Consider the following 22648-nt stretch of genomic DNA (forward strand, 5'->3'; position numbering starts at 1 on the left):
CTCTCTGCTGTAACCTGTGGCCTCAGCCTGCTCAGCTGAATTGCAGAATGGCTTCATCTCTGTGTGTAGAACAGTGTTTTTATTTATTCATTTATTTATTTATTTTTCTTTATACACAGAAATAAAACTGCTGCTGAATCTAGGTTTGGATTTGTGGATGGCTTTATAGAGAGAATCAAAACTTCAAGTCACACTTAGAATAAAATGGATTTATGGTATATATTGTGGATCTCAGACTAGGTACTCCTTGGAGAATTAGTCAGCAAAGGTGGACTGAGATAGAGTGTGAGAGAAAAGGACTATATAGCATAGAGTGCTGGCTACAGCTTGGGGAGAAAAGTTTGATTTACTCTTTGGAAGTCACATAATCTTGCTATTTCATATTAAATATTTCATATTTAGGTTCTGTAAAACTAACAGTGAAGGAGATAAGGGTGATTAAGTTGATAGATTGTCTCTGTAAAAATGTATTTCTGCTTTGTAAACCCAGATGTGTACATCACCTCTGTACACGCACTGTATACAAACATATAGTCACATACTTGGTGTTGAAGATTTGTATGGCATGTAGATTGAAGTACATAAATCTATTCTATATATATGTGTATGTAGGTGTATAAACACAATACATGTGTCTGTGTTTTGGATTCTATATGAGCACACATTTGGAGATTATCATTAACATTAATTTTCTTGTCTCTAGTACTTACCCATTTAAGCAACTTATTTTTTTATCCCTTTAGCAGCAGCAACAGAAGAACCTGAGGTGATTCCAGATCCAGCAAAGCAGACAGATCGGGTGGTGAAAATAGCAGGAATAAGTGCTGGAATTTTGGTATTCATCTTGCTTCTCCTTGTTGTCATATTGATCGTAAAAAAAAGGTAAGTAAATGATTTGTGACGATTCCCTTTTTCCTCTACGGCAAACAACGGTAACTAAATGGAATTTTTTTACAGGTCTTTAGAGAAATAAATAAATAAATAGGTAAATAGTCTCGGGTCCAGTAGCTCCCATCAGCTTTTGGATGAGTTGATTGTATTTCCTGTTGGATTATTATTTATTTATTTTTAAATGTGGTTGTGGTGGATTTAAAGAGTGGTTTACTTGGTATTTGGGATCCAACAGCTACACATTTTCTCAAACTTACTCATTTCCACGTAGTTTTTAAGTTGCACTTGGAGGAATGTACAGAATATTAGAATGGGTGGAATTGAAATTAATGGCTCTTATTTATGAAGAAGAGAAATAAAAAGAGTAACTTACCGCACTTTTTATGTTGTAATCACCTAATGAATTTGATTTGCCGTATGCAGCTCTAATGAGATGTTTGTATCCTCATATTATCCAACCTGCAAAATAATGTAATTTTATACCTCTGTTTATGCTCTTGTAAACCCATTTTTTTTTCCTTAAAAGTCGTACCACATCACTGTACAATTATCTAGTGACTCCTTAGTGCATGAAATTGTTTAAAAGTGTATTAATCTGAATGAATTTTAATTTTATAGCGCTTTCTTAGATAGTAAGCAATAGCGCCATCTGCGGGAACTGTAACATGAGAGCTCGGCGCAGCGCGCTGCTGCTGTGAGCTCTGCTGTTCCAGCGCTGCTTGGGCACCTTTTTTTAAGTGTTCGCTCCCTAGTAGTTGCAACTCTTTTAACCTGACATAAAAGTTCGTACTGTGGCTCTGTAAATCTGTAGTCGTAGCACCGTAGATCCCAATAGAAATTCCTCCTCTCTGTTTGCCCTTTTCCCCAGCCTGTCCCCTTCCCGGTGTGCAGATTGCTCCTGCTTAGAATGAGACCTTTGTCTTCCAGGTGTTTGTGCACTGCCTTCCCTTTCCCTCTTAGAATCCTTGATGAAGGGTATATTTGTGAATGTTGCAAATGTTCCTCTGAAATACAGCTTTCTATTATTTTTAGAGTAAGAAAACATTACAATTGTGCCTAAGATCATTCTCTATGTTATAATCATTGGTTTCCATTAGATTTTTTTAATTTATTGCCTCTTTACAATTATCCCTGGAGATATATAACTTGGAGAAGAAACGTCTGCATTAGAAACATTAGGTATGCTTACAGTGTTCTGTGTTAGTTAGCTACATACGTGACTTTTCCCGAAAGTGCTTTTACTTTTCTCTGTTGTTTACTCTGTGGTTGAGAATTAACACATATACAAAAGATCCAACTCATCACTTCCAAAAAAAAAAAGAAAGAAAGAAAGAAAGAAAAAGACACGCAGTCAGGCCATTTTCTTTATTTACACAACTTTTGAAGAGTAAAACCAACAAGAAGTTGCTTTACAGCTTTCAGAAAGAAATCTCTTATTTTCTATCATCACTGTGAGAGATGTGCTGGGGAATATCTGCTCCTGGCTGCGTGCTGCAGTGTTCCCTCTGTGTTTAATAGGCGCTTGTGTGTGTGCGTGTGTGAGACTGTCTGCTACTCTGTATTGTCAGTCCCTTCCACATGGGTTTGGCTGGTTTTGCAGGTATCAAAAGAAATAGCTCCTGTACTATTCTTTATTAAAAACAGGTGAGAAATAAGCCTGTTTAGCGAATCTTTAGCATCTGGTAATTCTTCTTCATGATAGTTTAATTGGTTGTCCGTCATATATTTTGTAGGAGTGTCAGTCCCCCCCCCCCTTAGGGAAAGTGGACCACTGTTTTAATCTTAGCTTTAGTCAAGGACTCAGGTTGCATACCTGAGTGAGTTCAGTCCATCAAGTGAGCCAGGGCCATCCGTATAACAAAGCCAAGAGCAGAGGTACCAACACTGACACATTCACACATACATAAGCACATGTCAGTTAGAGTGTGGGACTGAAAACTGATCAGTTTTGTTCATCTGCTGTAGTGTACATATTCGCTGATCCATTATGTAGTATCCCTTTTGGTAGCTGAATTGGCCAGAACTTGTTTCACAGAAACATTAATAAAACAACGGTTTCTGCATTTTCATTGCTTTATTAAGCCTCGTACCCTGCCATAGCTATCTAAATCGGATTAAATGCAGCATTACATTTTATAGAAAAATGGAGTACTAAGCAGTTTTGTTCATGGGCTTCGCCTGATCATTTAGTACAAATTGGTTTGAAGTTTTACTGAATTAAGCTCTTCAGAGCTCGTACAGAATTTTACTGGAGTCATCAAACCAACTAAGAAAAGGGATACTGCATCTTTAACAAGCAATGCCATTTTTGTTTGGTTTGTTTTTTGTTGTTTTTCTTTTTTTTTCAAATCACTGTTGGACTATTTCCAAACGTTCTTCATTTCCTTCTATTTGTTTCCCCTCCATATTCTTAATGCTTAGCATGAATACATCAGCATTTTCAATTGTAAGACTTTAAAATAAAGCATATGTTTGCATTCAGGAAGTGTGTGGTATATATGTCAGTACACACATGTCTGTTGTAAATGTGCATTCTCTATTATGTGTGTACTCATATAGCTACATATGGTATGTATGCAAACATATATCTACACCTGTGTACCAGTAACGATGTCAAATTCAATGACACGAAACTCATTTTCTGCTTAAATGTATTTATTAATGCCATCTTTATTTTTGTAACTGAAAAGTAAAACGCATACTTACTGCACAAGATTTGTACACAGCTGTTCATTTGTCATGACATTTAGGTGGTAATCATTATATTATGCTGAACTGCATGTTGAAAGTACACAATCCATTTAATTTTCAAATTTTTTGGCAATAAATGAAACCTCAGCATGTAATTTTCTCAAGTGATCTTTCTAAAAAAACCAATCATTTTTATATGCTAGTGTATTTTCTTTTTTTTAATTGCATGGCAAAGTAAGGCTAATTTGTGCATGAGCAAGTTGAAATGCTAACCAAAGAAACATGAATTTTTCAATTTTTATTTTTTTTTAAACGCACATTTCTCTGCTTTATTGAATGTGACAGAGTCACGCTTTTCATTCACCATTGCTTCTCTTTTTCCACTGTCTGTGATTTGCTTGCCAGGAGGAGCTACTATTCTTACTCCTACTATCTGTAAGTAGAACACTGGTGACTTGCTGTTTTACGTGTTTTAATGATGCAGTATCCCTTTTTAAAAAAAGTCTTAGTTTTCCTGAAGTTTTACTGATAGTGATTTCATCTCGTTCTCAGGCTTGAAAATTTGCTTTCTTTGTTTCTCTTACTCTCTGCAATATTTGTTTTTTTTTTAAAGGGATATTGTATTTCCAACTGTATATGGGCACTTTTGCTTTTCGCTAGTTTTTCCCATGAGTGTCATTTTAGCTTGTTGTAATCATAATTTAATTTGCAGTATAATTCATGGTGATGCAACACACTAAGAAAAATATCTCCTTTCCCATTTCGTAGATAGTGTCCTGTGCTTGTAAATCACAAGTTATTCTTTTGTAAAATATCAGTGCAGAAGTGGTCCTGTGCACCACTTGTCCTTCACATATGCACAGATGCCAGCCCTTTATAAACAGGTAATTGCCCTACCCTTGGGAGAGCAGCACCTCTGCTCCACTGCTAGGAACACTGGGGATTTTTATTATTCTTCTTTGCAGAACTATTTTTTTGTGAAGAAGTCTGTGCCTGTTGACTTATCAGGAGCTTTACGGACAGATTTTAAAGTGTGGATCTTTCTGTATGACAGAGGTTTGAATTTGCTTAACTGGAGCAAAATTGACATTCTTTTATGTGGTGTTGACCAAGTGAGGTTTTCTGAGGGCTGCAACGGTTTTGACTTTGCCCAAGAAAATACTTTCTTATTTTTGAAGTTATGCAGAAAGCTCTTGATTTCAGAGAAGTATCAAAGAGTGCACTCCAGTCCTCTGATGACTGCTCTGTCCAATAGTGATGCCCTTCCACATTTTAAAGATTAGTTGGTTTCTTTTAAACAAACTTGAAGATTGAAAAGCTAAGCTTACTTTAGCTAACTGCCATTCTCTGATATATTGTGACGAATTCTAATTTCCTTGTTAAATAACTATTGCTTCAGATAGAGATAATTAACTGAGCAGCTCCACGCTAGGATTGAGTGCTTTTCCCTTCAAGCTCCCGCTCACCAACACCTGCACAGGTTCAGGCTGTGGGATCCCCAGCATGTAATGAGAATCACTTACAGTTGTGTCAGCCTCCAGTGCTGCACAGTGATTTGCTTAACTATCATCAAGCATAGATTGCATATGGAAAAGGGGGGAAAAAATCAAGCCTACAGGGAGTTAGGAGCTGTTAAACAATAAAACTGTCCTTACATCGAGCAGCAATACTAGAACACAATAGGCCTTTTCAGAAGTCAAAGCAGAGCATAGGAATTATAAACCTTGCTTCTGTAATAAGCTAATAACTTGAAAGCTTAATAGCTGTTGATTTGTTTAGCATAGCTAGCAAGTTTTGTTACAAAGTGATTCTTCAAAGGAGAGCTTAATGCAGTCGACAGACAAGATGTAATAGACTTTTTGTTCCATTCCTGAGGTGGCTTTAGAAAAATGTGATCTTCGGTGTATGGAGAATATCTGAAAGGCTTTGATACTTAAAAAAAAAGTCTGAACTAGAAATGCCAGTTTTGCAAAGGCTTTGATAGCATTGGCAACCAGTTACAGAGCTCAAATAGTTTCGCACCTGGAAGTTCTGATGCGCTTAAAACATTTATTCAACCAGAGTATTGTTTAATCCAACTTTTTTGAAGTAAACATGGATGTCTGGAGAAAGGATAAAATAAAGCATCAGCTGTCACTGCTCCAGTGTTGCTTTTTGTTGTTTTGTTTTTTTCACTTTTCACCAATAACTAAAATAAACAGAATTCTCATGTACTCCACAAGGTGAAAAATGATACATTTAGAGCCCACCTTTAGGATTCTGGCACTAATTAACCAATTAGACATATAGTGAAAGAGGGGAATATAACAGAAAAAAAAGAAAAAGATCTAAGATAAGTCTGAGTCTGATTAATGAAGGAACTTAGTTACTCTCAGGTGTGCTTTATCTGTGTGTAGTCTACTTTATGTAGCCCCTTACTGCAAACTAAAACTATTAGCTTGGAAAGCAGTCTGCTAAAACTGAGAAAGAAAGTATGTGAGACATGAAGTGTTCCTTTCCCTGGAGAATGGTGTAGGACATTTCTGGTGGGTTTTCCCAGGACTTAACATGTACATAAATTGATAATTTCTACTGATGTCCTTTTATTTAGGGAAATGTAAGATAAGCACTGTACAAATACTTACCAGGATATCTCATGTTATTTTTTGTAGGGAAGAAAAAAAAAAAAAAACCAAAAAAAAAAACCACCTCATGCAGTTATGCTCTGCTTTAAATATACATTCCTTTGAGAGTGTGATATTTTCACTGATGATTGTGTCTCTCCCATGTAACATCAGATTCATGCAAATAAGCAGGTTGGCTCTCTGTTATATTGCTATCACAGCTTCAGTTGAAAACAGGAAGTTTAGTGTATGTTATAGATTCCTAAAGATCCAAGGTACACTTCATGTAGTTTCACCTTGCTCTACTCTATTAAGAGTAGTCTTAAAGTGATAATTAAAATGTAGCATCTACTTCCACCTGTCTCTGTGGACTTCTGAGTGCATATTGCTTTCAGGTCTTCATCTAAAGAAGAATTTGTCCCTTTAAGGATGCTACCTGTTAGTTTTGAAGGGTTAGTTGCACAGGTTGGGCTGCTAACAGCTTTATTGTGATACAGCGAAAGGCTGTTAATATAAAAACTTGGGATATTCCCCAACCTCATGTAGAATGGTGATTGTGGGGGGGGCTTTTTGTTTTTTAAAGAACAAAATTTTGGTGCCAAGAGCAAAGACAGTGGTATCATGTTGTGTCTTATATACTGAATAAGACAAACAACTTCTAGCATAAAAGGTAATATGAACTGATCTTGAATAACTGTGTTTCTCTTTTTATTTCATAGTGGGTTGTTGTTTTTCTTTTTCTTTTTCTTTTTTTTTTTTTTTTTTTTTTTTGACTAACAGAGTCATTTAGAAAGATAAATGATTCCTTCCTAACGTGGAAAGCAAGGGGAATTAATTATCCATTTATAAAATCAAAACACAGATTTAAATGGAGATGGTAGATAAAACTGCATGCACAGATGCTTCTTATTTATCATTTCAGTTAAAATGTAATTATATTCTCTAATTTGTTTATATTAGTGTAATTACTCTGCAGGAAAAAATATGATCAGGGTACAGAAGTTAGAACTTTAATTACAGCATTTGTGTGTGTATAAAAAACATGCCATCATAACTCTTTTATAGCAAGGTAGGTAGTTTTATCAATTTCATGCTGGCAAAAGTATATATAGGAAAACCAGTCAAACTCTTCTGTCACTTGGATTATAGATAATTATTGTTGTAGACACCAGTGTTCATCAAATATTAAGATGGTATGGATTTGTTTTTTTTGGCTGGGCAGCAAACTTGCTAAGAAGCGCAAGGATGCCATGGGGACCACCCGTCAAGAGATGACCCACATGGTGAATGCAATGGATAGAAGTTACGCTGACCAGAGCACCTTGCATGCAGAGGATCCCCTTTCAATCACATTTATGGACTCTCATAACTTCAGCCCCAGATGTAAGTACAACATTTGTAGATACTACAGAATTTGATTTTCTTCTGTAGATATTTTACCTTCTTTTTAGGAAAATTATTTTAAGCTCTAGGTTTTCTAGAAGGACCAGTAAATGCAAAGGGTTGTTGATCACATTCCTTAGGTGAAGTATAGCCAATTGTTTAAATATTTACATGTAGTTTCAGTATGCATTGATACTGAATTCAGTTCTTGGGAAAAATTGCATTTCTGAAATGTCTCAATTAAATTCTCAAATAGTTTTCCTTTGTGAGGATATTTTATCCCAACATGTTAAATATTACTGCATAACACCATGTCTGTAATGAATAATAACATGAAGTCCAAAAAATATTCTTTCTTTTGGCAGTAAGGACATTATAACAGAAGGAAACATTGACAAATCTCATGGCTGTTTGTGAAGTTAAGGAACAAGCATGTTAATATACCAGCAGATTTACTCTATATTTGTATTTCTTTGTTGTAGATTTGCCAGCTGTCTTATTTTGACAAAATTTGGCAATTTGGGTTTCTGACTGAGTCTGGGCTGTAGGTACCACTGAAAATTCAGCCTTGCCTGCCTTCCAGCATCTGCAGCATGGCATGCGCAAAAGCAAGACACTCCACTAACTTTGCCTCTAAACTGGTTTTGCCTTGGAGCTGGCAGGAATCTGACTCAACAGCACTATGGATTTGGCTTTAAACAGACCTGAAGTCTGAGCTGCTTCTGAATTTTCTGTCATTTGGGCATAGCACTCCTTCTCCCACCTCCCATACTGTTTTTCATGATCAGCAAAATGCATCCCTTAAGGCTGTAAATTTGTTTCCTGATTGTTTTAAGGGAAATGGAGTTTGGAGAAGGATTGTTGCTTAGTTTATTGAAGCTTACTAAACTGCAGGACTGCGGAGTGCTAACATTTAAGGTGTCCCATAACCAATTACAATAGTAACAGCCTGTGAGGATTTGTGCTGTTTTGGCTAGAACTGTTTGAAAATTCTCCAAAGTTTGATGACTTAATGGCATTGTAATTAGTGGAGACAGCTTTACAAAGACACTTTGGAGGATTCAGCACTCCTGACCACTGTCAAAAAAAACCCAACAAATAAAAAAGCAACCTTTCAGGTTTCTGGGCTTTCAGCTATTGGACAAACTATTTGCTTCAGAATTGGAGCTGCATTTTGTCACAGTTGTAGATGTTTTAATTTTTTGTTCCAGACTGGGACAAAATCAATTCTGGATTGTGCCATTCTCATCCAAAACAGTGTATTTGTCTCTGCACAGTTCTAATAATGAATACAGTAATAATCAATGTAGTTGTAATAATAAATTTTAAAGTTCTGTGAATTTTATACAAACACTTAGATCTGTGTATCCGTGGTTTAAACTCATTACAAGCAGTATCTTTATTATTTTTCATTTTCAAAAAGCTAATAGCTTGTAAATATGCATGTAATTCTTTTAAATTGCTTCTAAGACTTTTGAAGGAATACCATTTTATTTTGAGATGAGCTATTCAAGTATTACACGAGAGAATGAATTTAAAAGGAAAGGACCTGGGTCTATGAATATGAACCTTTATTGTGAAGGAAAAGAACAATAGTGAAAGAGGAGCCCTTTCAAAAACTAAATTGCACATAATACCTTCTTTATTTCATATCAGTAAGAATCTCTTTACCTTTGTCGTTACATTTCTGAAACCAAAATCACTGCCTTTCACTTCTCTTTTATTCAGGATGCATTCTGGAACTCTGTATTCATTCTGTTTTCCTATTGTAAAAAATTAATAGGATTTAGTTACCATTTGGACATGTTATTCTTTAAGTATATTGTTTTTATTCTTAAAAATACACAATTTGAGGGTTATGTATTTCTTCATGAGCTTTGTTTTCCTGCAGTGCCCAATGATCCACTTGTGCCGACAGCTGTGTTAGGTGAGGACCCTAGTCCTTCATTATCCATTCCTGCATGAGTTTCATCTCCTTGCATGGTTGAACGTTGAAACAGCTTGTTTGATATAAAAGATAGCTATGCTGTTATCACAAAATTACTCCTAGTCAGTGCTATCTGAGGAATAAATAAATAGGTAAATTGAAAGTTCTAAAACATTTTTCCCCAAAGCATTCAAATTGAGTTGAGATGAACTAATGTGTGAAAGTAAAATTCTCTTAAAAGACACGTGTAAAAAAAATTAGATCTGTATCAGTATTACTTGGCACCCAAAGCTCAATTTTCGAACTGGATAACAAGAATGAAAAGAAAAATAAAAAGGGGGAAAGCTTCTGTAGTATCCAAGAAGAAAGCTTTATTTGTTCATTCTGCACAAATATCCCTGTATTAATTAAATGTCTCAGTTGACCTTAATTAGTAAGCTACTCAACTTTATAATTGCTTTAAAAAGAACAACAGATGTTGGGAGTGGCCAGCCCATTTATTTCTATGCCATATCCAACACTGAAAGCACTTCTTTTAAGAGCTGTATTTAAAACTAAAATGCAAACACAATCCCTCTTCTATCTTGAGATGGATTTGTATACTTTCAATCTAGACTGTTTCTGGCTATGGATTGTCTTACTTTGACCAAAACTCAGTTTTCTCACAAAGTATTACTTATTATTACCTGACTGTTACAACTGAGTGTCATTCCTACTCACTCCAGATTTTCCTAACTAGTCTTGTCTAGATTGAATCTTCCTTGCTGAAAATCAAATAATTTCCTTTTGAGAGTCTCAGAAAATATGGAGAACTGTCACACTCTTGTCATTGTAGAACAGTCTTTTACCTAATAAATGGCTCCTATAGTCTCTATTGTCTCTCTTCAGGTTGAACAAAACCCAGTTCTTTCGCTCATTATCTCATAGTTCATGTTTTCTGAAGTTTTTCTCTCTCCTTCTTTGAACACTTTCCAACCAATAGATCAGATTTTTGATTTGTGGTGCCTAAAATCAGGTACAGTTTTTAGGAACTCTCTCAGCACAGAGTTGATTGGAGTAGGTACCCATGTGCCCTACTCACAGTGGTCCTACTACCTGAACTGTATTTTGTCCTTTTTTCTGTGCTCATGTTGCTGACTTGTACTCAGTTATCTGCTAAAATCCCAACTATCATTACCCAATCCACTAGTCCATTTTGTAGTGATATATTTTACTTCCCTTTCCTAGCTGCTACATTCTTTGTTTAATTCACTGTGTTAATTTATGCATGTGTCTCAAATAATCAAGATAACATTGACATCAAATCCTGTACTTACAAACTGCTTGTGCCCTCTGCCCATATAATCAAGGTATTTTCTATTCCATTATGCGAGTTGTACGTAAAAATATTGATAGAGCCTTTGCAGATCTTCATTTAAATTGTCACCTGAGACTGACAGCAAATCATTACTTGCTACTTTGTGAGAGCTCTTTCATCTTTGTCAAAAGGGTGTCTACTCACAATGCAGAAGATTTACAAGCCGTATTCAGCCTATTTCCTTCTGAAAATGTTGCAAATGACATTCTCATAACTATAATAACAGTTAAGCATGGTAGTTCCTAATAAGGTTTATAATCATCAGAGCCATAATGTGCTTTCCACTTTGGACCTAAAGAAATCTAACCAGATGATTAAAGATGTTTGTGATGAGAGGTGAAATATTGCAGTTTCCTGAAAGAGCTATGGGTTAGATTAATAATGAATCTTTTCTTGAAATTCTTGTATGGCTTTTCACATCCTTCAGCTTTATGTCAAGATCACACTATTGACATAGATAGTGACCAGTGATACTAGGCAAACTATTCCAAATAGCTTATTTGGGCTGTGAGCATATTGCAGTGGTCAGTCCACTGTCACTGCCTTGAGGCAGACACAGATGTGGGCAGCTCTGACCAGCAAGGACAAGGGGTGAATAGAAGAACATTTTAACAGTTCCTGTTTAAAATTCTATCTCCTGGTAATGGGCATGATAGTCTCCTAGCACAAGCACAGTGGTACTAATTGGAAGAGGTAATATTTTCCATTGTGGAGACTGACAGTGAAGAGAGATAGGCAACCTTCTGGGCATGCCATGTGGAAGGGGTTGAGTAGCTGAGATCACCTGGCCTGCTCCTTGTCCTTTACCTTTACTTGGCTCAACATGACAACAGCATCACAATTACATCTGCTTTATTTAGAGATGAGCAAAATTGTATAGGCTCTGAATTAGAGGCAATTTTATTTTATGTGAAGCTGTTATTAGTAACTGTACTAGATTTCTTTTTCTTCACCTATAGCTTATTAATGCCACACTCCATTCTGTGTACACTAGCTCAAACTTAGTATGACAGTTTTGCTTTTTTCAAGTTCCTATCATTACATTGATAGCATAATGTAGCCCTTATATTTTTTAAACTGCTTTCATTGTTGCCTGTTGTGAAGGTTTAACAACTTTTAATGTCGTTTTCTTCTAGTCATTTTCTAATATAGTCCTGAAATAAATTTCTTATGTTCTGTTCACTTGTTGTTTTTTGCTGCTTCAATGGGTAAAGTGCCTATTACTGGTAAGTATATAGCATGGAATGGGGAAAACTGAAAATTCTGAATTATTTTGAATTGTATGTAATTTAAAATGATTGACTGCTGCATGTCACTCACATTATTAAGCAATGTAGCGAGGCATTAATGCACTGAAATTAGCAACTTTTGTGACAGTTCAAGGAATCGGGTTTCTTACTAGGAGTTCTCATTCCAGAAGGCATTAACAGGTTTTGCATTTTGGCAGAATTGAAGTAAATCCAACCCTTGAAGTGTCTACTTTTTTGTTGTTTTCATGATGTTTTACTTTCTAATCTGAATCTTTTGCAAGGAAACTTGTAGACTAATTGCAAAGAAATAAATGAATGTGGGATCAGGTCATGTATTCCCTGCTCATTTCTGTAGTTACAATCCAAAATGATTTCAATTGGAATTTTCATTTCACAGAAGGAACTGATTAAATGTGATAATTTCACCCAGTTTTAAGGTTTGGTTTTGATAAAAGGATTACTGTAATGTAGGACATTGAAAGAGATTTCTATATTTATGCAGAGTAAAAATGGCAGCTAAAATCAACGTACTTGGCAGTTTTATTTTTTCTACTAGAAGATTTGAGTTAAAATAAGCACTCTGAACTGTTGATTCTTTTCCTCAGATAGAGCTGGTCTTCTGAATCTATGGCAGAATTGCTTCAGTGTTTTAGTTGGCTCTCAGTTTGCTATTCATTGGCTTTAGAAAAATGATCTGCTGATACCACTACATTGCTATTAAAATTTATTGTTTAAGGTGTAGAATTGCTGATGATACATATTAGCCATTAAAAAGTTACTTTGGCTGATAGAGGCTGGAGTTCACAAGTACATTAATGTCATGAAGTTTTGTAGCTTCAAATAAAGTGCCCTTCAGACTTCTGTATTGCAGGATGAAGGATTGCAAAATTTCGTATGTGTTTGAAGTTAAATTCTTTTATATTACTCCCCAAGATCTATGTGAGTAAAGAGTTTACATTCACATAAATTAGACATATTTTTGAAGGAAGAGGCTAAAAATAGATCTTGATACATCTGGCAGCAGATATTGCCCCATGAGTAACTAGTGCGTTAATTTCTTTTGATCACAGATGAAAATCACAGCGCAACAGCAGAGTCCAGTCGCCTCCTGGATGTCCCCCGTTACCTGTGTGAAGGCACAGAGTCCCCCTACCAGACTGGGCAGCTGCACCCCGCCATCAGAGTGGCTGATCTACTGCAGCACATTAACCTGATGAAGACTTCTGACAGCTATGGATTTAAAGAGGAGTATGAGGTGAGATCTTCAGTGGTTTAACTTGCAAAACATTTTCCTAGCAAAAAAAAAAAAAAAAAAAAAAGTATTTTTCAAAGCTGCAGCCCTTAGTTTGCATTGCATTACAGAAGGATGCAGCTAAATGTCATAGGATTAAGTGAAAATAAAATAAAAATGAGCAGGCATAAGATTCCTCGGTATGTAACCCAAAAGTGAAATAGTAATTGGAGAGCAGTGGTTTGAGCTGTTACAAATGCCTGGGAAAAACACTATGTGTTTTCTTGTGGATGTAAGGAGACATGCCCTGCTGAATGTTTTTGACATATTGTAAGAATTTGCCACCGCTTCTCTGCTTCTTAGTTGAAATTCTGTAATTAGTTATGTGAGTTTTCCTAGCCATCTTCAAGGCAGATCTCCTAGATTAGGTTAAAGTGATGATTTAACCTGGCTGGTTTTGCCAGAAGCACAAACTGGAAGCACTCCTTTGATTTATTTAGGCATCTCAGTAGGGCAGTACTGGGGCTAAACTCCAGCTGACAAGCAGTAAAGAAGTTTTGATGATTGTGACTTCCTGAAGTCCTTATTAGACCTGCCTGAGCATGTCCACTTGCAACTTTAATTTAAAAAGGAAAACCCAAAATTTTCAGCGCTGAGGGCAGTAGTTGCGTACAGATTCATCTCACTTCCAATTGCTAAACCTTTTTGTGATTCTTTGGAATTAGAACATCAGGCAGTGCACATGGTAAAGATGGGAATGATACTGCCAAGGTCGCATGCAATACAGCTAGATTTAAAATGACTTTTCTCTGAGTAAGCAATCTCTTCTGACTCAGTTTTCAACCTTCTCTCCTTTCTGCAGCTGTCTCTACTGTAACATAAGAACTGGACTAAATAAATATGTGGTTTTTAAAAGAATATTATTCTCTTTTCCTCTCTTTTACTTAAATACACTTCGTTACACTCTGCCTACCTTCAATGTCAAGGACTGCTTGGGGAGGGTTGTCCCTGATCCCTTATCAGGTGTTGTCCTGCTTACTACTTTCTCTGCTGCCATACGTGACATCTTTGCCCTGGCTTGTGCTTCTGCATGTGCATTAAAGTTTTGTTTCTGTGGCTGCTGTGTATTTTCTGAAGCTAACTTGTCCAGCTCAGAATAAGAGAACATCTGGAAGGAGGGAATAGTATAGACCTGCAACAGCTGTAAAGTATCTACAGGCTATGAAGAAAAATCCCAGGAGGAGCAAATTCTACATCTATCACTACTGAGAGATCAGACTCTTGAAAAGAGATCAGAAATACTAAATAATTTTCTTATTGGCTAGAGGGAGGGACATGAGTAAAAACAACACGGACATTAAACGCTGACAGAGGAGGCTTTCTGATGGCTCTGTAGAAAGGAAAGCCACTGCACAAAACTGAATGAGGAACATAATGTAATGTTGTAGTAAACAGGCTACATATTATGACATTCTACAAGAAGGGTGATCAATCTACCTGTTTTCTCAACTTGCAGTGGTTCATCTGTAATAAGGTTGTCTGTGCATGTTCAGTTTTCCAGCAGAATTTGAGATCTGGAGTCCCTCAGTGAGTTACCTTTTGACCCATATCAGTCACAGGGAGGAAGAGCCTTCCTCCCTCTTTAGGCTGCCGTGCCGTCTGGCTGACCAGATCAGACAAGCAGAGCCAGCTTACTTTATGGTAGGGAAGTTCTTTTAAATGGTTATTTTTGGAGGTAAATTAATGGTCGGAATGTTTTCTTTCGGAACATTTTTATTTATAGAGTTTCTTTGAGGGGCAGTCAGCTTCTTGGGATGTCGCTAAGAAGGATCAAAACAGAGCAAAGAATCGCTATGGAAACATTATAGCATGTGAGTATCAGTGTGCATGATTTTAGTGATAGACGTATTCCTGTACAGCTTGTTCCATGTTCTCTCCTGCTTAAAAAGTCCCAGGTGGCATACCTGCTAAATAACCCAATCAGAGAAGGATGGCAGTGTCTTTTTTAGGTCTTTTTTTTATTCTTCACAGTTCAACTTTCTTTTTGCCTCTCTGTTGTACAAGCTGTGGTAAGCATATAACAGTGACAAGCTAACACTCATTGGTGTGTTAATTCTGCATTAGTTTTCTACAGTCATAATTTATTTTAGGTAATACAGCTTCAAAACATATCCAGTTTATGTTATTTGCCATTGGTACATCTGAATTGCAGTTGTTTAAAACTGATTATTAAAAATAACATGATTAAAATCAGAGAGTTCTGTCTCTTGTCTTTAGGCATAAAGTTTCAATAGTTTAGATTCATCATCTGGGATAATGCAATTTGTTATTGTTTTACAAAAGCGATTGATTGTGCAGGAAAGAAGCTACTGGAGAGGCCCCTGAACTGGTAGGGTTATCTTCATCAAATCCAGAGTGTGTTGCTCATGGCTACTTTGTGACTTTCTTAATTTCTTTAAAATGTCGGTATGAACTTGGAACAGACTCGGAGCTGGAAGTAAGGAAACAGTAATCATTATTTCTGGATTTCTAGGTGCCCATCAGTGGAGCTGGTTTTGAAAGGGACTTTGAGCAAGTAACCTGGGTTCTTTGTGTCCTTTTACTGCATGTAACACTGTGATGCATTTCAGCTACGCTTAATTAAATTTAATGAATATTTTTCAAGTAATTGGAGATCACAGATAAAATGACTTTTAGTAGTTCTGTGTAAACACTTCGAGTTAAGGGCTGAAGATTTTATTGTGCTTGTGTCAGCAGATTTTGGTTTTCTAGAGGACTTATCATAATATTTTAGTTTAAAATCACGCTTCAGAAAGGCACCATAACCACTTGGTTTTTACAGATGACCACTCCAGGGTGATATTGCAACCTGTTGAAGATGATCCATCTTCAGATTACATTAATGCCAACTACATAGATGTGAGTGGATTGCACAGTTTCTTTCTCACAATCTACTACCTTCTCTATGTGAAAATTTTGCATGTTATGCCTTCAAATTTATTGAAAGCTTTCTTTTATTAAGAACAAAATGTACACTTTCCTTGTTCTACGTCCTAGTACTCACTGACATTGTTGTGCTTTCTTTCACATCTGACTTTGGTTTGGGCTGTAGATTTGGCTGTACAGGGATGTAAGTACCACTATATGTGAATAACAACATCCTATTGTAAATATTTAATATAGATATTGTTATTAATTAGTTTGCTCTTCTATTTTTGTCGTAAGATAACTGTGCATGCCTCATCTAATTTATATCATCTCTTTCTTTATAAATTTCCTTTGGTGTGAATATGTTTTGTACATGTTTTGAAAAGTTAATTTAGACTTGTAACGTAGCACTGAATATTGTTTGATAACTTGGGTGAATCTGTCTGTTAAAGAAAACTTAGTGTACGCTTCCTTTTTTTCTTTTCTTTTTTTTTTTTCTTTTTTTCAATGATGATGATAATGATTTCCCCCACTAGCTTTTGTTTTCTCCTTCCCATTTGTATGTGAGAAACTGGATAGTATACTGTTCTGTAGTCATCTGAATATGTGCCTGTGAAAAAGTTGTAATATCTGGCAAACAAGGAGGGATAATGGCCTTTATGATTCTTGTTAGCTTGTTTGTTTTTAACAACAATATGTACAAAATGAATATTTAGCTAATATTTTTTGTAAGGTGCTAATTTAGATATTACAAAGTATATACACAAACATACATATAGTTACATACATTTTAATGTAATAGAAATTTCTTTACCTGCAGAAAAAAAGGCCTAGAATAGAAATTCCATACTTGGATGAAAATATAAATTAAAAAGAAGCTGTTATGAATAGGAAATGTGAACAATTCTTGCCATGTGTTCTGATTAACAAAATAAAACTTTAACACATGGGGAATGAAAGAGTAGTAGTATTCATAGAAATTTAAATGGTCCTGAAATGGCTATTGAAAGTGTTTTTAAAATACATGGGTTTGATTTCTTTGTAATTGCATATTACTCATTTTTTTTCTGTTAGTCAATGAATTGTTTAAAACTCTCTAAGTTTCCATGGATAAAAAGATTTAGCTTCAGGTATATCACTGTCTTTTTATTTTTATACTTTTATATGGCAATCTCACTGAAGTGTTGGGCCTATGATGTTTTGCCTGGGGCTCTAAACAAGAAAATGTTCCCAATTTTGTAGTAATTCCAGTTCCTTTAGGATATTGTTTTTCTTATTTAGAAGTAAATAGGATCTCACTATAACCAGACAGGAAGGCTACAAGTTAAAACTAGCATTCTGCAATTTTAAAGTGACACTTCTACCTTCTTCTGGAAAGAATTACCAAATGTTAATGAGGGTAGCACAGATCACACTTTAATAATTTGAAGTTGGGACTTGATCTTATGGACTTCTGGATAATTATTTTTTTCAATACTTTGGTGCAGTCTTGTCCTCATGTGAAGTCAAGAGTAGGATGTTCAGAAGTCATTTCATAAGCCCTAAAAGGAAAGTGTTTTCAATCTATACAAGATAATGAAGCGGTCCATAGGAAATTATATAAACTTCTTGGTTACACTGAAATCCTTCAGTTTAGTAGCTAGAATTGTGTATTGGGAATCCAAGGACTCCTGAGCCCCTGCAATGCAATACTTGATTCAAGTCACTTAATAAACCTGTAACTTAGCAAATAATTGGAGTTACTCCTTTCCTCCCATGTAGTGAAATTTTGTATTGTCTTTGCACCAGTAATGCATATTTCCTTCATCTTTGTAGATAATGTTGCTGGCACTGATCAAAATATAGTCTTCCTCAAGAGCAGAATCTATTAGTCTTGTAATTTTTAATGAGACAATTGCTGTTTGATGCTATGCAGTATAGGTAGTATTGGCATATACCTAGATAATTGGAGAGACTTGGTTATTGTGCAAAGTTGTATATCTTTGTATGTAAATATATATGTGTGTGTATATACTTGTGTATATCATGTCTAGTTCAGTACATGCGCAATTTGTGCACTAGTGTAAAATATTCTGCAGATAATCCCCCTGCAGTGTGACCTTGATTCTTTGCACTCACCACACTGTCTAGCTCTGGCATGGGAAATGTCTTATTTATGGATTGGGTATATTCCTCTTTGTGCCTTACAGTAAATCTACAAGAAGGCAAAATTATGTGGGTTTTTTGTTTTGTTTTGTTTTGATTTGTTTTGTATTTTTTAATGTTGAAAGAGTTGAATATACTGATAAACTATTGAGATAATCTGGTGGCAAAGACACTTTTTACTAAATTTTAAATAAATACCCGATTGTATTTGGCTGAGGAGACAATGTCAAGAGAGGACTAGTTTTTAGGCCCAATGTCTATTCAAGTCAGATGTTATTTCCATTCTATCTGTTGTCATTCAAACCTTTTCAGCATTAACAGTTTTTTTAGGGTTTGAGCTTCGTGCTGCTCTTAAATATTGGTTTATTCTGAAAAGGTTGTATAGACATAAGAATCCTGTAGTGCATCGTGTTTTTATTTTCTCCTCCTGAATAGTAATATGGTACTCATACCTACCTATATTATTCTTTTAGGGATATCAGAGACCAAGTCACTACATTGCAACGCAAGGTAAGAATCTGTCAGCATTAATCAAACCTAATAAATATTCTCTGCAATATCCAGCAGCATTTTTCTAAAATGAAGTAGATTAAAATAAAGTATATCCAATATCATGAGTTGTTGTCTTGTGTTATGGTAAATTAACATAGCATGTTTAGGTAGAATGTGAATAAATGCAAAAATTGCTCTTATTTGTCATGTTAATTAGATATTGAGCTATTCTTTCAGTGATAAATTCAGCTGATAAAGTCACTAGCTACTACCGTGATTTCCAATTATGAAGATGAATAGAGAGGGGAAGTATGTGGACAGAGAATGGTTTCAACCTGTCTTAAGGCATTTTTTTCCCCCAGGTTACAATGTTTTATTTTACTGTTATGGATTTAGTCCAGGATGGAGATGGTAAAGATAAGTAAAATGCTATCTCAGCAAATCTGGGTAAAGAAAGACTCAAGATGGACAAAGCATCTCTGTAGAAAGAAATGGGAAAAATTGTTACAGTGTAACATGCTGCTAAATAAGAAGGGGAGTAAGAGGAAAAAATTGAATTTCTATGGAGATTATTCATTTTGTATTTCTGATAAAATTCCTCGCAGTGAGGAAAGAATGAATAGATTAGGCTAAGATTGCAATGAAATGCCAGGAGCTACGAATTAAAATAAAAATAATTAGATTTAGAAGAGTCATTATTTCATCTGGGGGTATAATCAGATAGCTGGCTGGAAATATCTTGTCATTAGTGCCGTTGTTTGATTGTAGGTCCACACCAAAAGGGGCAAACTAAATGCTTGTTTTAAAGTAGGATGATTATATTTCTGTCCATGCTTTTTGATTTATGTGTAAGTCATATTTAAGCTGGTATCTCTATGGTTAAGTCTACACTTGTATTTTATTTTTGTTTTACTATGTAAATTGTAGCGCACTATATTGTGTACTGGACACAAAAAATACTTGCTGCTTTAGTGTGCAAATTGTTTTAGTTACAGCTGGAATGGAATTGGTTTTCTTCAAGATGTGTGGTGTGACACTATGTTTTGGTTTTAGAAGGACAGTGGTGATAACACACTGATGTTTTCAGTTGCTGCAAAGCAGTGTGGTACAGAGCCAAAGCCATTCCAGCTTCTCAGTTCCTACTAGCAAAGGTCTGGGGGGAGCCCAGGGAGCTGGGTGGGGACAGAATCAGGACAACTGACTTAAACTGGCCAAAAGGGTATTCCATATTATGTTCCATATCATATGACATTGTGCAGAAAGAGAGCTTTGAAAGGAGTGGGAGTTCATTTCCTTCCCTTCTGCTGTTCGTGGGGCTAGGTGGGCATCAGTCAGGGGTTGGTGAGCAACTGCTGGTGCGTCACAATTTGTATACATTTATATATATGTATATAGTCACAACTATACTTCTACATATACTTCTTCTACATGTATAGTCACAGCTATAACTTCAATGCCTTCTTTATATCTGCCTTTAATGGGCAGACCAGTTATCCTCAGGGTATTTTATACCCTGATCTGAAAGTCTGGGATGGAACACAAAATACCCCAACCAGTGAGTCAGGCGAGGACAATTAAAGAGCTCCTTCTCCACCTGGACTGTCTCAAGTCTATGGGACCAGACGGGCTCTGCCCTCAGGTGCTGAGGGAGCTGGCAGGAGTGACTGCTGAGCCGCTCTCCACCATCTACCAGCGCTCCTGGTTAACTAGAGAGGTCCCAGAGGATTGGAGGCTTGCCGATGTGACTCCTGTCTACAAGAAGGGCTGTAAGGAGGATCTGGGGAACTACAGGCCCGTCGGCCTGACCTCAGTACCAGGGAAAGTTATGGATCAAATCATCTTGTGTGAGATCACACAGAATGTGCGTGGCGTCCAGGGGATCAGGCCCAGCCAGCATGGGTTCATGAAAGGCATGTGCTTGACCAACCTCATTTCCTTCTGCGACTGGATGACCAGAATGGTAGATGAGGGAAAGGCTGTTGATGTAGTCTACCTAGACTTCAGCAAAGCCTTTGACACGGTCTCTTACAGTATTCTCCTGGGGAAACTGGCTGCCTGTGGCCTGGACAGGTGTACCCTCCCTTGGATAAGGAACTGGCTAGAGGGCTGTGTCCAACAGGTAGTGGCTAATGGAGTTAAGTCTGGCTGGTGACCTGTTACAAGTGGTGTCCCCCAGGGGTCAGTGCTAGAGCCCATCTTGTTTAATATCTTTATTGATGACCTGGATGAGGGGATTGAGTGTATCCTTAGTAAGTTTGCAAATGACACCTAGTTGGAAGGTGGTGTGGATCTGCCTGAGAGTAGGGAGGACCTTCAGAGGGATCTGGATAGTGTGGATTGCTGGGCTGAGTTGAATGGGATGAGGTTCAACAAGGCCAAGTGCCAGGTCCTGCACTTTGGCTTCACTAACCACATCAGCACTATAGGCTTGGTTTAAAGGGCTGGTTGACTGTGAAGAGGAAAGGGACCTGGGGTTTCCTTTTACCTGGTGTAGGGAACCTGCTCTGGCAGGGCGGTTGGACTTGATCTCTGGAGGTCCCTTCCAACCCCTATGATTCTGGGAGTGCTGGTCAGTGCTCGGCTGAACATGAGCCAACAGTGTGCCCAGGTGGCCAGGAGGGCCAATGGCATCCTGGCCTGTATTAGAAATAGTGTGGCCAGCAGGAGCAGAGAGGTAATCATCCCCCTGTACTCAGCACTGGTGAGGCTATATCTGAAGTATTGTGTTCAGTTTAGGGCTCCTCACTACAAGAAAGACATTGAGGCCCTGGAACTTGTCCAAAGAAGGGCAACAAAACTGGTGAGGGGTCTGGAGCAAATCTTATAAGGAGGGCTTGGGAAGCTGGGAGAAGAGGAGGCTCAGGGGAGACCTCATTGCACTCTACAACTACCTGAAGGGAGGCTGTGATGAGGAGAGGTTTGGCCTCTTCTCCCAGGCAACAAACACAGCCTAAGGAAATGGCCGCAAGTTGAACCAGAAGAGGTTTAGGCTAGACATAAGGAAGAACTTTTTCTCTCAGAGATTGGTCAGGCACTGGAATGTCTGCCCAGGGTGGTGGAGTCACCGTCCCTGGTGGTGTTCAAGAGGCGTCTGGATGAGCAGCTACAAGATGTTGTTTAGTGGCTTGTGTTAGAAATGGTTATGGGAGGATGGCTGGACTAAATGATCTTGTAGGTCCTTTTAGGTCCTTTCCAACCTTCTATGATTCTATGAACTGTTATCCTTTTCTTCATCTTAGTAAGTAGTTTTATCTCAACCTTCAAATTCTACTTCCTAGTGTCTTTTTTAATTTTCTCCCCATTCCAATGGGAAGGAAGAGAGTGAGCAAACAACTGCGTGGTTCTGAGCCACCTGCTGGATTAAACCACAGCACACATGAAGGATGAAGCATGCATCATCATTGTGATGATGTGAACCATGTGAACCATGTGAACCATGCACAGCAGTGCTACAGTACTGTGGCACTGTGGTAGGGTGCTGTTTCTGAGATAGGTGTAACAGGGCAAAAGCCACTGTCCCTCAACCAAGTGCATCTGATCTGTGCAGCAGAGCAGGAGGCAAAACTTAAACGAGTGTTCCTTGCTTTCTTCTGAGAAGTGTAGTTAAATAAGTTTAAATGCCCTTTGTGCTTCATGGCTGCTCACTTTGCTGGCATTGAGATAGCACTGAATGCACTCTGTGCCACTCTTCCACTGCTGGTATTACCAGCACCTTGGTGAACTTCCAAAGAAGCTCACACTCAACATGTT

At 37.1% G+C, this 22648-nt stretch overlaps 1 protein-coding gene across 1 annotated transcript in view; it reads left to right on the plus strand.

Annotated features, from left to right (window-relative positions):
- PTPRK (protein tyrosine phosphatase receptor type K) overlaps positions 1-22648 on the plus strand; it is a 392252-nt gene that overhangs the window by 354271 nt on the left and 15333 nt on the right. Inside the window, exons 15-25 of the mRNA XM_015858508.3 lie at positions 747-882; positions 2029-2070; positions 3988-4017; positions 7408-7568; positions 9460-9495; positions 12067-12078; positions 13173-13357; positions 15117-15204; positions 16176-16252; positions 16446-16463; positions 18880-18916. Coding sequence (XP_015713994.2) covers positions 747-882; positions 2029-2070; positions 3988-4017; positions 7408-7568; positions 9460-9495; positions 12067-12078; positions 13173-13357; positions 15117-15204; positions 16176-16252; positions 16446-16463; positions 18880-18916 — 822 coding nt within the window. The remainder of the gene's footprint in view (positions 1-746; positions 883-2028; positions 2071-3987; positions 4018-7407; positions 7569-9459; positions 9496-12066; positions 12079-13172; positions 13358-15116; positions 15205-16175; positions 16253-16445; positions 16464-18879; positions 18917-22648) is intronic.

The sequence above is a fragment of the Coturnix japonica genome, chromosome 3, assembly GCF_054131305.1.
Source record: "Coturnix japonica strain WE chromosome 3, WE-NBRP24, whole genome shotgun sequence".
Classification (NCBI taxonomy): domain Eukaryota; kingdom Metazoa; phylum Chordata; class Aves; order Galliformes; family Phasianidae; genus Coturnix; species Coturnix japonica.